The sequence below is a fragment of the Zophobas morio genome, unplaced genomic scaffold, assembly GCF_036711695.1.
Source record: "Zophobas morio isolate AGI-343-1 ecotype UQ-CSIRO unplaced genomic scaffold, CSIRO_AGI_Zmor_V1 ptg000428l, whole genome shotgun sequence".
Lineage (NCBI taxonomy): Eukaryota > Metazoa > Arthropoda > Insecta > Coleoptera > Tenebrionidae > Zophobas > Zophobas morio.
Window position 1 is genome coordinate 325,954 of NW_026972532.1, and position 16,438 is coordinate 342,391.

Consider the following 16,438-nt stretch of genomic DNA (forward strand, 5'->3'; position numbering starts at 1 on the left):
CCCTCCTCCTGATTTAGACTATCAGTAGTTCGGCACCAGATAAATATTTGTGGAATTATACCACATATTATAACGTTCGGTTAATGTCAACCTTTTAAACTTTTTCATTATAACCAGATTTAAAAAAAACGTAAGAAGTAACCTTAGAGTGGTCTAGGGTTAAGAAAATTATAACTTAGCTAAGGAAAAATTAAGTTTTGTAAAGTCAAATGGGAGTTAACGCCATCACTTCCCACCACTTTAGGCCTTTTATCTATTTTTTTTCAGTTGTATGTAACGTTGCCTAATGTTCGATTCAGATAACAACTTCAAATACTAGAGCTCTCAAATAGGTTTAGTTCCTATAAGTGCAAGTTAATTTTTTATTCTTAAATTTATTAATGCGTTTTCCGCCTTTGCTTCGAACTCTTAAGTTAGCATCCAACCACCACGACATTATCGTGCGGCGCCATATGACCGTGAGTTCTTCCGCGAAAAATTGTCCGTAATGGGCGACGGCACTGACTTTAAAGCTCGTGGCCAGTGGTTAAACCTGTAGTTCGAGCTTCAAGCTATATAGCTTGCATTACTTTATACTATGCAGCTGTACTGGTTAGCTTTAGTAGTGTCCTCTTGTATTTTTTTAATATAAGTTATGTTCTTTTACTGGGCATACACGTCCATTTATTTTTAGTTACCATTCCGTTTTACTAGTAGAAAAGCACGTTATACTTGCTAAAAAATAGTATTACTAAATCCAGGTGAGCCGCACAAAAAAAGGGGAGTTTAATGTCGGGCAATTTTCCGCTGTCAAACTAGAAGCTCGCTTGCGTGATTAAGGTTTTATCCGTCACGTGGCCAATAGCTACCTTGTGCATGCCCGAGACAGTGTAATGGTGTTAGTTACACAATATGAAAGATGGTTATCCTTAGCTTTTTTGATTTCGTGGGATAATATTCTGCGACTGGGGGTTTACTAACATTATCCACCTTTTATTCAAGTTGTTTTTTTCATGGGCGTGGCGAGTCCTTAATGTCACTAAGTTTGCGATGGTACAACTGCCTTTTAGCCCATGTAATCATTAAGTTTAGTTTTTTGTAGCCTGCACTAGACGCGAACGTTAATAATGCGATGTGCGCATACGTGGCCGACTACCATGACAAAACTTTTTTTTTTAGAAACCAAGAGCAAGGGGTGTGGTGTGTAGACTTTCTTCTTCATTGGGCTCAACCAATATAAGAATAAGTGTGGCTACCTTGCAGAACTTGTACTGCCCGACTTAAATTTCTGACTCGTCATCTAACCACTAACTTGCTTTCCCTTAAGATTATAAAAACTATGAACATAGCTCCAAGGAGCTTTAGTAAAGCAACTTAACAGCGGAAGTATAGGAACTTATCTCGAAAAATAATCTCTAAATAAAAAATTTGTTTAAAAGGTAAAAACTTATTAAAAAAGACAAGCAAAAGTATGAAAAATTGTAACAAGTAATATATTTTATATATAATAATAATATAACAGTTTTTTTTGACATGAAGGTATAATAAAATGTTACGACGAATATTTCACTATATAATAATAATAAAACAAAGAAAAATATTATACTTAAAATAAATGCATTAAAAAACTCTAGAAAGTTACTTGACAAGTTAGTTAAGAACCTGATGAACTGAAAATACTCAGTGAGAAGCCAAGCTAAGTGCTGATAAAAAATGATAACTCCGAAGCGGTTAAGGTAAACAAAATTAGACAATTAGGACTTTTTGCCATCTCCCGACAGGCGAAACTTTCTTGCCGATAGTGTGTGTTCGTTCAATAGTTTAGAAGCGATAAAGGCTGAGGGTTTTCTTTATTCAGCAAACATGTCTACTACAACGTACACTGTTTAAGTTTTGTTGCTCATCTCACTAATCGTTAGATATAATTCTTATGAAGTGTAATTCTCAGTTCACCTTTCTTTCTTATAGTATAGTAAAAGCTTTATATTTTCTTTTTATACGCCTCTGCTATACCTTTTCGTCTGCTCTTTACGATAGTTATTTTATCAACGCTCTTCTTAAACTTATCTCCCCTAATTACGCCCTTTTACTAATCGTTATTACAAACCAGAAATTACATTATCTCCTATCATTTAACAGAAGAGTTAAATTTTATTGCAATTTTAGTTGCTTTTGCCTGTTTAGTTCTTTTTTTTCTTAAATAATTAATTTTTTAAGCATTTTTAAAATTTACCTTTTATGATTAGATCCTATTTATAGGAGGGCTCATATTCATTAAAACAGTAAGTTTAAAGCGTATTACCACAAAAATGACTTGAGTTTTATTGGAATACTTTTTAGAGCTAACAAACCCAAGTTATTGATATTTTTTTAGTTAGTTTAACACGAATTTTTTCCTTCTAAAACCTTATAGATAAGTTTTCTACGCTTTTCCTTGAATAAATTTTTTAATTATTTTGTATTTCTAAAATAATTATACACATTAATATAGTTTTTCACTGCCTTTAACAATTTTCGTGCTAAAGTAGAAATGACTTTTTTGTAAAATAGTTTTAGTTTAGAAGTCCTTAACATTTTAAGATGGGGGTCGTTTGTGCCCAGAAACTTCTCCAAATAATTATGAAAACGTCTAAAAAGATAAACTTATTTTGTATATAAAAAATAATGTTACACTACAAAACAAATGATTTTTGTGCTACATTTAGAAAGACGAAGCTTTGTAAATTTAGAAATTGTGTAGTGGGCTTTCTTAATTGTTGTAAATTGGCAGTTTCTTGTGCCCAATAACTTCGCTCAAAAAATTGTGGACTTCCTTGCACTAAAATTGTTGATACTGACAGAGCTTGTCGCTGTTTGTATACCTGTTCGCTTTTTGATTTTGCCCGTTGACTGTAGTATATTGCTTCTTTTAGTTTACAAAATTTAGTAAGCCTTTTAGTTAATTTATTTTTTCTTTTGTGTATTTTTACATACTTTAGCTAACTTGTGTTGCAACAGAAAAAGTTTGTAATGGGGTTGTCTCTTTTTTTTCTAGTATGGAAGTAAAAATTCTATAAGAGGAATGAAAATTGTTATAATAAATAAGAAACTTTTCAATAAATTATTGTTAGTTAAAATTCCCTTAAGAGGACATAAAAATTAGTTATTTTAACAAAGAAACTTTTTGAAAAAGTGTTCTTAAAAATAAACATGAAAGACATCCAGAAACCTAGATTGTTTAATTCCAATCCCGCTTCTTTGAGTGACGTCACTGTTTCTGACTCCTTACAAGCGGGTATTATTTATTAATATTAACAAACTTTTTTTGGACTTGTGTTTATCAAATAAAAATAAGCGTATGCTTCTTACATGAAACTGTGTGCCATAAACAGATTTTTAGCTTCAATTACATTTTCTATTTCAAATTAAATCTTCTTAAAATTTGCCTTTATAGTCAAATATAATGTTTTTTTTTAATATTGCCTTTTAAAAAAATTTATTAATGTGTTTATAAGACAATCCTGATGTCAACGCCGCCATAAAGGATGATTGTTTTGATTTTTTCGAAGATCGAATATCTGAATACTTAAGGGATGGGACTTATCTTAAGTATGAAGATTTAACTTTGGGTCCTGAGGTTTTGAATTATAGAATTAATAAAAATTTTAATCTGAAAATTTAAATTTATTAGTAAATTTATTTTTTAAAACGTGTAACTTATTTTTGTACATTAGAGACTTTTCTTTTTCTTCATTACTAATTTTTTTTTAATTCCAATTCCTTTCTACTTTTTTTTTTAATAAATATAATTTTATAGCGCTAACTTTTTTTTACTTGGGCTAAATATTTTTCCGCAATAACTGGTTATAAATTAGTTTATTGGATTACTCTTTCAGTAGAAAATTTCACTACTTCTCAATTTAATAGAGAAGTTCAGCTTAATTAAAGACGTAAAGCTACAAGAATACAGTATTTTCTGTATCCTACTTCCTTTTTTAACGCCGCTGTAGCGATTTGTATACCTACTAAATTCTGCTCTAAAGTAATTTTAATAACTATATTTACTCTCAAAGCGATTAATATTATAAGTACCTTCCCTAGAGGTTCGTAAGATTTTTATTATAAGAAAAATATAGAAAATAGTTGTGTGTTTTTTCTCATTTTTATTAATAAATGCAAATAAGGATTTATTATAAATTATAAACATTTCGTTATTACTTTAACTTTTTTTTTGTAATTTTTGCTTTTATATATAAAATTTCTTTTTCTTGGCCCAGTTTATTTAATTTTATTACATTTTTATTTTTGATTATTTTTCTTTAAGTTAGAACTGAATTATTATTTATTTTTTAATTTATCTTTAAAGAACATTATTATTTATAAATTAGTTTAGTCCATTTTTTAATAATAAATATTTGTAAAGACTTTAACATTATAAGATTTTGTTTATCGATAAAGTATTTTGTATTTAATTTATTTTACTTTTTTAATTTTCTTTTAATTTTTATATAAAAATACATAAATTATTTTTAAATCATTAATTAAATTTATAAGCATTTGACTTTATCTCATGTTTTTAAACATTTTCTTTATTTTATTATCTTTACTTTTATTTTTTTTCTTTATAATAATTATAGACATTTTAATTTTTTAAATTTTATTTACATTATTATTTTGCTACTTTACCCTTATATATTTTTAAAATATTTATTCTGATTTATTTTCAACTTCATTCTATTTTGTTTTTTTAATATAAAAAAGTATTTAATTTTATTATTATTTTCTGCTAACCAGTTATATTTAGATTCTACAAATAATATAGTATTTATTGTTTTTATTTTTGAATATTTTAAAGAAAAAAGAACATAAATAAAATCGAAGAATTATTCGTCTTTCACAATTTTATCATCTTTGTTTTTCTTAAGCTTGGCCGAGGCGGCTTTGGAGTCGTCTACAAAGGGAGTGTTCATGAAACCCCCGTAGCCATTAAGCAGCTGATTATCTCCATTTCCGATAAAGCTTGTTTTTATAATGAGCTGCAAGTGATGAGGTTTTTAATGAGCATACATTATATATACAATAAAATAGAAGTATTGTTATAGTTTATGAATAGAACTATCATAAAAATATAGAAAAACGTGATAAGGTATTCATAACTATGAAAGTAATGAAAGATATTTATACTAATAAGACGCGTGAGGCACCCGAACTGTGTATTATTTTTGGGGGCGACGATGCCGCCGGATCCCATGTGCATCGTAACAGAGTACATCACTGCATTTATTATTTTCATTATATACAATTACTGTCAATATGAAGATATATTGAAAAGGGAAACTTGCAGGAATTGATTTATAACAAAAATGAAGTTCTAAATAAAACTAGTAATGTTTTTATGCAAACTTTTACTTTAGCACATATTATAAAGTAAATATTAATAATAAATGTTATTTTAAGGAACATTATTATATAAAAAGCTTTATATTGAGAATTGTTAGTAGTACAATTTTATATATATATATATATATATATATATATATATATATATATATATATAATAATGAATATAATTGCTTAAATTTTTGTTATTTAAATAATTTATAGGCCATATAAGAAATAAATTTGTAATAGTAGCTGAAATATAAGTACTTAAAAACCTTTAGTATGATACGAGTAACATGAAATAATAATAAATTATAAAATAAATTTAAGTTATAATAATTATTAATATAGAAAAATTTAAAAAAGTGAGAACTATAATAATTTTTATTTTCATAATATAAAATGTAGAAAATAATAAAAATAGTGAAACGAATCAATATTTTAATACTTACATGTATAGAGTAAAAAAAAAAAAATTAATTTATAAAAATAATAAAATATACAATACATGTTCTTGTAAAGTAAATGAAACTGTAATAGCAGTAAATAAAACAGCGATACCTCCAAAAATTACATTAAAGTAAATTTTCATTATTTTTATTGTCATCATAAAATTAGCGGGAAGCTGAATTTTAATGTTGAAAGTATTTAAATATTCAAACAAATTGTTTATTGCTTTGCAGGAAAAAGAATGAAGCATTTTAATTTTTTACATGAATTATTATATAACTTTTTTTTATCAACAGAAATTTTAATACTTAAATAATGTTTCTACAAATTGTTTATTACGTTGCACGAAAAATAATGAAACTTTCCCACTTTTATCCTTATTTTTCCAACAGGGATTTTAAAGTATATTCTTGACATTGCAAGAGGAATGAATTATCTTCATCATAACGGTAAAACCAATTTTTATTGAATTCAATAAATATCGATATTTTTAAACATTCGGCTTTATATATAATATTATTGGCACGCTTTACCGAGAATTATAGTTCTTTATTATTGGCTCGCACCCCACTTTACTATTTTTTTTGAGAATAGTCATATTCATAAAATATCTGTGTCAAACTTTATCTTTTTTTTTGTGAATAGGAATCATCCACTTGGATCTGACTCCCGCTAATGTTCTCGTTACAGAAAGTTATGTTTGTAAGGTGGGTATTATGTATTATAGTGAATAAAAGTATAAACAAAATTTATCATTATTATTATTTTAATTTGTTTTCATAATTCTTGAAGAAAAGTTATTATTTTTTTTTAAAGTTAAAGGTTTTGATATTAATACGTATATAAAAGGAGGGACTAAAAGAAATTTTTTTTATTTTCATTAAAAATTATATAAATAAATTATAAATATTACTTTTTTTATAAAAGTTATGCGTTTACGAATTATTTTCATTAAATACATTGTGAATGACGAAAAAAAAATAAAGAAAGCGTTGGATTTTAATGATACTCACGTGCCCTTCAGCATGGCCGTGTGTCTGGTGGAAAAGTTTACTTTTCTATTCTAATACTGCTTTACAGATAAAATAATGCTAGGAAAATACATGAAAAAAATGATATTCGCGCAGGAATTTTTTAGTATACGCGAATAATATTACGTTTTTAAAATTTTTCATTAAATTATAGTAACAAATTTTTTACGAAGGGGTTGATAAATTTTTATTAATTAAATTTCTTTTGGACTCTTTTTTTTGATTTCTTTCCCATTTTTCTTATATTTCTCTTGGAATTTTGCATATTTTGAATTATATTTATTTATAATGCTTGTTGCGATTTTTTCATACCAACGAATACTTTTTCCCTATTTTTTTATGAATTACAGGTAGCAGATTTTGGCTTGTCTAAAATATCAGAAGCCTACACGAAATCTATAACCAATCGCGGCGGAGGAACTATTTTTTACACAGTTTTAGTTTATCTACTTTCATTATTTTTTTAGTGAATTCCTTGCGCATTCTCGTTTAATAGGCGCCGGAGGTCCACCGAGGCAAGCGCGTCTCGCGCAAAGTGGATGTGTTTTCTTTCGGGATTATACTGTGGGAGCTTTACTACAGAGAAAAGGTTCTACTTCTATAGGGCTCACACCCCCAACAAACTGACATACTTGTTTTTTGTGTATTTTGCTGGGAGATGTAATAATGTAAAGCAGGTTTTACCTTCCATCCTACTGGTTGAATTATTGACTTATTTATTGTTCAACCAGTAGCCATTCGAGGGTCTCCTACCCCATGCGGTCTGTTATAAAACAGTTTCGGAAGACTTCAGACCGGAAATCAACGAGGAGAACGTTCCTTTTTACTACGAGCTGATGGTCCAATGGTGCGTTCTTTTATGAATATGAGCTTTGTGAATGGCTGGTTGCTTGCTGGCCTCAATTATTGATTGGTGTATTAACTTTTTATCCAAGTTGGGCTCGCAAGCCCAAGCAGCGACCAGATTTCGACAATGTGATTAGCCAGATTAAAAACTTTCGGAAAGGTCGTCCGCCAGTTTATGAAGTGTTCGTGACTTCACTATTTTTTGCGCATTTGCAGAAGAAGCTACTGAAACGCCAACTTCTCCTCCGCCTAGTAAAACTCCATCTCCACGCGGCCGCTCTGCTAAGCCTACACGCACGTGACTTTTTAAATATTCATGTCTCCGCATATACTGTTGCCTTTTCCGGCAGTTTGGGATGAATGGCAAGTTCTTGATTGGCTAGAAGAAGTTGGCATGTCTCATATTATCGACAAGTTCCATGGCCAACGGATTACCGGCGAAGTGCTATATTATTCGCCCGCTCTTATTGGTGGGTTCGGGCTTTCACGGGTCTGTTCCTTCCAGGTCTTATTTACACTGACCCCCAATGATTTGTGTATTATCGGGATCAACAGTTTGGGCGACCGGCGAAAGCTTCTTTTGGCCATCAGGAAGTTGGGCGGTAATTTATTACACAAACCAGTTAGCTGGTCGCTTTTCTCATGTTACCCAATAGAAGGCCCCACCAAACCTAATAATGGAGCTCCCAATGAGGTCCCATAAACACGGCTTATGAATAGTTGTTGTTTTTTCTCTTTTTTTTAGGAAGACACTTTTTTTTTCCTGATATATATATATATATATATTTTCTCATAGACTCCCGTTGTTGCGCAAGTTCATAAAAATAAGCACGGCTGCAATAAAGTAACCCCGGGGCCCACTGTACACTGCGCCTCCTGTTCGGACCCTTTTGACGAATTCGAAGCTGGCTGGCAGTGCCAAAGTATTCTTTTAATTGTTATTTTCACTAAATTCATTAAAAAATAATCAGCTTGCCAGGACGTGTTTCACGACATTTGCTTCTCCGAAACTATTTCTCTCTGCGAGAAACCCTCCTTTCCCCCTATTATTAACCATTCGCTTGGCTTTCAGGACCCGGCTGGGACTTTATACGTCCATAGCAATGCGAGTTTTGCTTGCGCTGCGTCCCTCCCTTTTGGGGATCGGAGTTAAAAAATGAAATAAATAAAAAGATAATAATAATAAAAATAATATCGTTTATAATAATAAAGAGAAGTAGTAAATATAGAAGTTAACAATATAGAGAAATATTATATCGTTTGTAATAAAATAGAAAAAGTAATAAAAAAATTAATACTAATTATAATAATAATATCATTGACAATATTGAAAATTAAAAGTAACAAAAAATAATACTAATTATAATTATAATAATAATAAGAAAAAATATATATACAAACTCAATATTTTATTTTTTGAATTTTTTTTTTTGATAAAAAAATAATAATTTTTTTCCGTATATACTTTATATATATAAAAAGTTTTTTATAATTATTTTTATTAATAGTTCTTTATATGAAAAGTTTTTTAAGTTAATAATTTTATTATTTTTATTATACTTTTTTATTTTCATATTTATATTTATTATTCTTTCATAGTGATAGTTTTTTGAGTAAATTATTATAACTATTCTTTATACTTTATTTATACGATAATTATATTTTTAATGGTTTTCCTTTATATGAATAGTTTTTCAAGTAAAAATATTATTATGTGTACTTTACTTATCATTAAAGTTTTATTAGTTAAATAATATTATCAATATTATATATATATTTTTTTATATTAATACTTTTTAAAAGTGAAATATTTATATTTTTGTATATATATTTTTTTAAATTAATACTTTTTTTAAAAATAGTTTATAAAAAAATGTTATTATTATTTATATTTATACTTTCTATATAAACAGTTACAATAAGTGATATTATGATGAGTCTTATTTATATATTTATTATATATTATTAATATTTCTATAGCGAAATAGTAAAGTTATATTTATTATACTTTTTTATATTAATTATTTTTTTTTAATAATATTATAGTATTTCTTATTTATACTTTATTATATATTAATAATTTTTTTAAATAAAGCGTTATAATTTTTTTATTTATAATTTTTTTATACTTTTCTATAAATTTTTTTGTAGAATGAGATATATATGATTATTATTTAAAATTTTTTATATAAATATTTTTATTTTTGTTTATACTTTTTTAATATTATTTTATAAAGTAAATTATTATTTATACTTTTCTATATTAATATTTTTATAAAGGAAAATATTTAAAATTATTTTTATTAATATTTTTTCTTGATTAATTTTTTTATAGAGTAAATTATTCATAATTATTTTTTATTTATACTTTTCTATATAAATTATTTTATAAAATAAAATATAACTATTTTTATTTATGTCTTTCCCCTATTTTGTAAAGTAGAATATTTATAATTATTTTTTGTATACTTCTCTATATATAAAGTCAAATATTATAATTATTAATAATTATACTTTTTCTATATTAATATGTATACATATTATACTTATTTATATCTTTATATTAACTTTTCTCCTTTTACATTTTTTAAAAGAAGGTTCGAAGCGTAATAAAACGATGATACCAAGGCCATCTCAACACATTCCAAGAACAAAGCCCAAACTTTCGTTTTCGGAATTTAACACGAGGACTTTGGCTCAAATAAGCGGTTTCTCTCATTCGTTAATATTACTCCATTTATCAATTTTTTTACTGAATTCATTAAATGTATATAACTTTTAATATTAATCAAAAAAAAACTTTTTTTTAAAAGTAAAAGTTTTTGTTTTTATTAATTTTTATTATAAAATTTGTAATAGTTATAATCAATTAAACTTGATTATTATTTGTTAACTTTTTAATTATGTGGAAGTTTTTATTTCTTATAAAAAGTGTTTCAGTACTTTTACTTCTAAGCTATTTTATAGTATAATAATAAAAATCTATAATTAAAGCGCTACCAAAATTCATTATTTGTTCTGTTTATAGAAATACAATACTTTTAATGAGACATTTTCTTAAGTTTTTTAATTTTTAATTTTTTATAAAATATAAACTTTTTATTTTAGTTTTTTTAATAGTAATAATATAACATTTTTTTATATAAGTTATTATTATATTAATATTCCTTTTAATATATTTAAGAGAGAAAATATATTTTTTATTTTTATTTGTATTATACTTTTTTTTATTTTATGAATGTGTATACTAGCATCATTCTTTATTTTGTTTGTGCTTATTTATAATAGTATTTTATTTATTTTTTATAACGTTGCATTATATAAACTTTAAGCATGCTTTATTTTGTTTGTTTCTTTGTTGATCGTAATATTTTATTTATTCTTTTTTATAATCGGTTTATTATATAAACTTTTTACTTATATTGTTTTATTTTTCTATGAAAATATAAATACTTTTATATATTTATATTTTACTTATTACATTTATATCCTTTTTGCTACTACATATCAAAGGCGCAAAAGTATCCAAACCCAAACTTTTTCGGCACCACCGAACTGTCAAGCATCCCACCGAGCAGCCTTTGACCGATAAAGAACTAGACCAATGGTGGGATGACACTCTTCTTGCAGCCGTCCGATTGGCCAGGTGTCTTTTTTTGGTTATTTATTTTTATCTATCATATCATTATTATTTTTGGGAAAAAAAGATCGGAAGGAACATTACAATTCCGTTGCGGCCTCTATAATAAAGCCTACATCGCCACTCTCGAAATAGTTCAGCGGATTATCGCCCAATGCCAGTCGGCCATGGAGCAGGTCCACCACACTAATAGTGGCGAAACTATCATGCGTCTGGCCACAAACGTAAGTATTTTTTAGTCTCTCGTGTGTCACTCGTCCATGTGGTTTTTGTAATTTTTGCAAAATTCCAACAAAATGGGATTTTTTTTATAAATAATTTTCGTATCGCGGTAACCACGCTGGCTGGCTCACAATTTTCTTAGCCGTGCTGGTTACGATGCAACAAATAAATTTGTTTAAAAAAAAAAAGGTGTGCACGGAATTTTATGAATAAAGTTTTTTCGTTACTGCTACTATATGCCTTTTGTTGCGGGCAAAAGATTTTATGATAATTAGAAAAAAAAACGTTAACAAAAGAAATTTTACATTTTAAATTTATTAAGAAATCTCTGAAGATTGAAATCATATTCAAGCTTGATCTTCTTTTGTAGTATTCCTTCATTTTGTTTCATTTTTTTTAATATTCCTTTTCTATTAAAAAAGTTAATAAAGAATTATAAACGGGAATATGAATGTTTAAATTTAACTTTAATTTAAATTATTAAAACAATTTCTTCAACTAAATTCAAACAGCTCTAAAAATCTATTACTAATTATTTTTCACTTAACGAATTAATAAACAGATTTATCAATGTTTAAAGGCTGCTGTGCACGAATCCGATTGTTCACGGTTTCCACATTATAGTTTTGAAGAACGTTCAAAGATTCTACTGGATGCACTCTTTACTATTTTGAATTATTTACTTAAAAGGGAAGAACTTAGTAAAAATCACAAAACTTTCCAAAGATTTTTACAATAGTGAATTTATAAAACAAATATTAGTCTATCACCTCTAAACTTCTCTGCAATTTTTACTGCAGAGAATTTAATAAAATAAAAAATTGAAAAGTATATATATTGTTAACCACTAAAAATAGTACGCTGTATAAAATTTAAAATTATTCAATCATCAAACTTATAACAATTACCGCAGCGAATCTAATAAAACATAATTTAGAAGTATATCTAAAAATGTAAAGCATTCAAAACATTATGCTTTAAAAAATTTGATTCAAACCGCTCATAATTCCCAAAGATTATACCTGTAGATAATTGATAAAACCAAATTTATATGTAGATATTGTTAAGCGCTTATTATATTATTTTTATAAAAATTAAATTAATCGCTTAAGATTATTATTGAGATTACTTAACTTTTTACTTTCATATGTTTTAGTTTCTCATATAAATTACAGTTACATATATATCTTCCCTTTAAAAGGAAACAATTTTTTAAAAGATACTTATTTTTTCCCGTTAATTTTTTAAAAAGCAAGCATTCCGAGCACACCGTCAACAGATTTCTTTTAAAAGATTGTGAAATTGTTCTTTGCACATAAGCAAGCATAGAAAACTGTTATTATTTTTATAAAAACTGCAACAAAAGTTAGCTCCCCTCTAACTCTCTTTGAAAAGCAAATTCATACCTGACCTGTAAAAATTTAACTTAAACTTGTTAGATCGAGCAATAAGAATCTCTCAAGCAGATTAACAGTGCCCAGTAACTGTTCAAACCCTAAAATAACGAGGATAATTTTTATATAAATTATTTGTAATAACACTATTTCAGAAAAAAGGTAGTTCCACTTCTTAATACACATTTTTCTTGCAAATAATATATAGTTTACAAAAAAGTTTTCATCTTAACTTTAGTCCTGTACACGAAAGTAAAGACACCGCAGCAAAACAATTAGCCTAAAGATGAGTTTTTTTATTCCTTTAAAAGATCCCATTTTTAACTTAAAGCTCTCTAGTCAAACTTTTATTTTGCTTATAATTATATCTTTATAAAAGAATTTTGAAAATAATTTTTTTTTTTTAAATATAAAACTATAACTATAGTCAGGCCTGTTATGAGTCTCATATCTGTAGCTTGGGACCTCTTTAACTTGTTTACCAGAGCACCTTTAAATATACTAAATCCCTTTAAACTGTGATGTGAGATAAAATAATTTCTGCTTTACCTTAAACGAACGGCTGAGAACTATATAAACCAATGAGGAACTTTAAGCTACCTTCCTGCACGTTTCTTAAGTCTAAATTAGGTAAGTAAAAACGGCTTTAGAGACACTTTCCAACTTATATAAATATTTATATACGAAAAAAAAAAAGATATATTAAACGATTTAAATATAAGAATACCATAAAGACCGTCAATATTGCAAAAGAAGCTATCCTTAATCAGCTTTTAAATGAGGGATAAAGATCATGTAAGTTGGAGGGGGTATAAAAACTGTAGCATGTGAAAACGTAAAATATATAATATATATATATAAATTTGTGTGCTCTAATTTAACGTTACTCGGGTTGGGCAGATGGTTACCATTTCTACGTTAGCTTGGTGTTGCTCAAAACTTGTAAAATGAAAGAGCATGTATACAATATAAAGGAGCAAAACTTGTACCTTTTAATTTATTGGCAGTCCTTTTAGTTATGGGGATGTGCTTAGCGTAAAAATTTTATAGGTGAGTTTTTAGGTATGAGAATAGGTTATAAATAAGTAATCAACTCATATATTATAAAAATATCTATACAAAATTGCTAATTTTTATTTCAATTATTAGTGGTATTTCCTGGTTTTTGAACGGGTGGTAAAGAAAAAAGTGTTCAACGAACTCTAGTACACATTAACTTTAAGCTTGGGTTCAAGCAGCCTCATATATATATAGTATTGTTAAAAGATCTATATAATGGTAGAGTATACAATGATGTTATTTTTAGTATACTATTTTGATATTAAAAATAATCCCTAGCGCTAACCCGTATGATATATTTAGAGTGCATTGCGCGGTGGGCGACAGCGTGTGTCGTTGCAGATTTCCTAATTGACCTTATTTGCCAGTAATTTGATTGGTGCGCTGATTGAGCCCATGAGGCGGTAATAACATTGCTTCGGAAAACGTTTTCCGGTGGTTCAAACTGGAGGTTTTGATTTAAGGCGTCACTGCGATCAAGCAAGACGCTCTCATCGTAAGGCGTAGCAGCTTATTTTACCTCACTTGAAGCGAAGAGACTATTGTCGGTGGGTCGTAGACCCATGTAGTAGATGCATATGTCGTTTATCCCGATACCAACACCTACAAGCGCTTCGGGTACAAAGTGAAGGGTAAAAGAGTTTAAACCTTCGCCACATAGTTTTCGTTTGGCCGCCACGAGAAATGACCCCCAGGTGTTTTGCCGAAAGATACTAAGGAATTACCTTGTTTTCGAGGTCAGAGGCGGTAGTAGTATAGTGCGCTTCTACGCGATAGAAGGCCTTTGCTCTTTTCAGCGTTTATGGTATTTTTTCAACGACGACACCAGCTATCAAGCGTCATTAGGTAGTACTGGAGATGCTGATGCAGTTAGGCAGGCGACTTTGCCGAGGAATTATTCGCCGTAACATCCGCATATAAGGCTTCCTTATCTAAAGGTCGTCAGGCTGCGGTACATCGCTGTACATAAAGCGCAAAGAGTGGATGTGGTTGAAGAGATCCTTGTGGACCGTCTGCCGTTAGTGGTCTCAGGAATGAGCGCGCGAGTCACCCGAACCTATTTCAAAGACGCGATCCTTGAGTTAAAATTAGATCACGTGCTAAAAAACAATAGGAAAGGGTTATAACGCGCAATATGTAAAGCAAGTCCTCTTGCCAAATCTGTCCAACTAATCTGACTGAGTTAGGCGGAAGATGTTGAAAGGTTATAACAAAAGTCTCGAAGAATTAAATCCAGCAGAACTGGCAGAGTTTACGGCTAGAGTTCTTAGAGAGCTTTCAAAGACGTTGAATTGTAAATATTCGAAACAGCGATATCCATAATAGGTCTTCATCCCCATCCTCTCCATGTGCGTAAAACTCCTAGGCGCGCAGTCCCGCTCGCCGGTGTGAGATCCGAGGATTTGGCGTTTGGGTTACCGATACGGCTATTCTAGGCGGGATGCTTGTATTTGAGGAACAATTTTTAAAGAGAGCATCAAAATCTGAGGTAATAAATGGTCTATTAGGGGGCCTGTAAACTGTAAGTGCCGACACGGATCCCTGGCTAGTTAAGAATAGGGAGCGCTTTTGGTCTAAAACCATTGAAAAGGTAAATCCTAACCCCTCACCGCCTCTAACATTGTTGACAGGTTTGTCGTCAATATTAAAAGCAGTTAAATGTTGGTTGCGTTTGTTGGGGAATTGTCTAAGAAGTAATCTTCGAGGCTAAGTGAGCGGCATAAGAATTCGCCGAAGTTACACTCATAGAGGTCTGTTATTTAAGTGTTGGTAAAGCAGTTGGATTGGAGGTGTAGGTCTTCACGGATAATCTTTGCAACCACGATAGTTGGCAGTGTGCGCTTCACCTCTATTAGCACAAATGGCAGGACTTTCTCGTACTTTTCTGCACTGTTGCAGTCAAGTGGCCTTCGCCACATCTAACACATCGGGGGGTTGCAGAGTAGAAATTGCGCCGAGTCCAAATACATGCCGCGGTGGCACTCTTCCAACTCGAGGGCTCTTGCTGAGCACTTCCACCCTAACTTGAATATGGAAAACCGTCTTTAATTTCAACAGCTTAATCGGTCATACCTAATGTATATACTAACACCATTGGTAAATATCGCTTTGTGGGCCCTCAGTGTGTATACTTTTCACGCGAAGATGTGAGATGCTTTGTGTACCCATGCCTCCCTGGAGAACAAACTTTAAAGGCTTGTGCTCGGGCAGATGTTATAGGTGGTAGCGCTTCATCACGTATAAGCGAAGTGATTGTTTGGTACTCTTCTGCTGTTGCTGTTTCTTGACGTGCTCTAGACTTCGGATCTTAGCGACCGTGGGTTAGCAGAAGATAACAAAATGCTTTCAGTTCTGTTTCTGCAGAGAACCAGAGACGGGTTCTTATTATTTCGCCTGAGAGGAGATGTAGTTGCGGTAGGTGGATCGTTGTTGAGAAAGGTATTTCGGGTATTTAG

General features: G+C 29.4%; 1 protein-coding gene across 1 annotated transcript; it reads left to right on the plus strand.

Moving 5' to 3' along the window:
- Positions 1-3,160: 3,160 nt before the first annotated feature.
- LOC135120852 (sperm motility kinase-like) lies at positions 3,161-12,268 on the plus strand. Its single transcript, XM_064045172.1, has 21 exons — positions 3,161-3,253; positions 3,474-3,595; positions 4,884-5,008; positions 5,150-5,224; positions 5,278-5,342; positions 6,183-6,239; positions 6,436-6,497; positions 7,172-7,255; positions 7,318-7,410; positions 7,556-7,668; positions 7,757-7,827; positions 7,884-7,961; positions 8,018-8,109; positions 8,173-8,269; positions 8,324-8,361; positions 8,464-8,590; positions 8,639-8,815; positions 10,262-10,375; positions 11,181-11,313; positions 11,375-11,531; positions 12,092-12,268. Exons 1-21 carry the CDS (start codon positions 3,169-3,171, stop codon positions 12,266-12,268), a joined length of 2,142 nt encoding a protein of 713 aa, XP_063901242.1. The 5' UTR covers positions 3,161-3,168.
- The last annotated feature ends 4,170 nt before the right edge of the window (positions 12,269-16,438 follow it).